The 2,098-nt window shown below is 35.3% G+C and overlaps 1 protein-coding gene across 1 annotated transcript; it reads left to right on the forward strand.

The window, feature by feature from the left end:
• The first annotated feature begins 339 nt into the window (after positions 1-339).
• Positions 340-950, forward strand: LOC141559891 (olfactory receptor 51G2-like). Its single transcript, XM_074297546.1, is given in 2 exon segments — positions 340-841; positions 844-950. Coding segments are annotated over 2 exon segments (609 nt in total).
• Positions 951-2,098: the final 1,148 nt, after the last annotated feature.

A 2,098-nucleotide genomic window follows, 5' to 3' on the forward strand; every position in this document is an offset into this window, starting at 1 on the left:
TCTTTTTGTACAGCAAAATAACTGTTTGGACATGTGTGAATATATATATATATATATATATATATATATATATATATATATATATATATATATAAATACTTATATATACATATATATATATAGTATAGAATTTATACTTTAACATATTTAACATGTATTGGTCAACCTGTCATCTAGGGGAGGGGTGGGGGGAAGTGGGAGGGGAAAAGTTGGAACAAAAGATTTTGCAATTGTCAATGCTGAAAAATTACCCATGCATATATCTTGTAAATAAAAACCTATATAAAAAAGAAGCAATTGTGTGTGTGACATGGGATTGCAGCTTTTTCCAGAAGCTCCATGGCAGACTTCAATACCAGTAATGACCTATCTGCCACATTCTACTTCATTGGAATTCCTGGATATGAGGCACTACACCACTGGATCTCCATCCCTTTCTGCATCTTCTACCTGATTGGGATAGTGGGCAACTGTATCATCCTTCATATAGTCAGAACTGACCCAAGTCTTCATGAACCCATGTACTATTTTTTGGCCATGTTGTCTCTCACTGATATGGACATGTCCTTTCCCACTCTTGTATCATTCCTTAGAGTCTTGTGGTCCATCTCCAGGGAGATTGAATTCAATGCTTGTGTGATACAGATGTTCTTCATCCATACTTTCTCCAACACAGAATCAGCAGTGCTCCTGGCAATGGCCTTTGACCGCTATGTAGCAATCTGTCATCCTCTGAGATATTCCACCATCCTCACTCCACAGCGCATTGCCAAGAAAAGAATAGCAGCTTTTCTCAGGAGAACAGTACCCATTATTCCACTGATGATCCGTCTTGCATACTTCCTTTTTGTCGCTCCCATGTCCTTTCTCATTCCTACTGTCTACATCAGGACTTGATTCTCTTGGCTTGTGCTGATATTAAGTTTAATGTCATCTATATTATTATATAACTAACCTATTTCTATCATTTGCACAAGAATAGCAAAATAGATATTTTCCAATATTTTGCATAAATCTGTAAAGGGCTGAAACTCTGAACAGGTGCCCTGGAATCAGACAATGGAGCACTTAAGGCTAATTACCTATTGGACAATACTCTATTAGCATATACTTGGAAAATGACCTTTCTCACTATTCTGTGCTGGCTTGATCTTTTGGTGTATACAGATAATTGTGGGAGGGATTAGGGGGTGGAATAAGACAAGCCAGAGTCACTTTGGAGGAAGAGGAGGAAGAGAAGGGAGGTTGGTGGAGAACTTGTGGCAGTTTTGTCCATCTCCTTTACTTCTCCCCCTGAAGACCAAGGACTTTTGCTGATCTTGACTCTGACTGATCCTGAGGTCAACAGGGAGTTAACCTGGACTTCACATAAATCTACAATATTGCCATGATTTGGTTAATATGTTTAGTCTGACATTATCTAGTAAACTCTTTACCTAGATTTCACTTGCTTGTCCTACCATGTTTTCTATAAACACTTTTTTTCATTTTTGAGACTCTCTAAATTAATGATTCTCCATAATTATTTCCAGATTCCATGCTCATATCAGGAATTCTTGATTCAAATTTGCTCTTTATTTCATATGACAAAACACTTTGATCTTTTTTTGTGAATAGAAATTGTCTTCATATGCTTAAAATATTTTCCTATGGGATAGAACTGTAGGAATAGGAGTCTAGATAAATTATATAGCTTAGAAAAGAGAGGAGCACAGGCATGGCTGTAAGAAATTATTGTATGAATCACCAAAAAGAAGAGAGGAAAAGAAAGCAATCAGTAACCTTAACTATCAAGTATTTAATTGGTTCTTCCAAATTTGATTTAAAGTCATAAGTCAACAGCAAAACAAATATATTCACTAGCTGTCAAAATTTAAGATTTTAGATTACTAAGTTTAACACATTCTTTGAATATTGACTATATAGAACCCTTAAATGCCAAACAAATGAATGGTGTCTGTGTGTGTATATACACATAGGCATAGACAGAAAATCTGTGTAATTGTGTGCATATGTGTACATATATATGTACATGAGTATGTATATATGTTTATATATAGCTTATGAAACAAACGTAAGAAAATATTGCTGGATTGTA

The sequence above is a fragment of the Sminthopsis crassicaudata genome, chromosome 3, assembly GCF_048593235.1.
Source record: "Sminthopsis crassicaudata isolate SCR6 chromosome 3, ASM4859323v1, whole genome shotgun sequence".
Classification (NCBI taxonomy): Eukaryota; Metazoa; Chordata; class Mammalia; order Dasyuromorphia; family Dasyuridae; genus Sminthopsis; species Sminthopsis crassicaudata.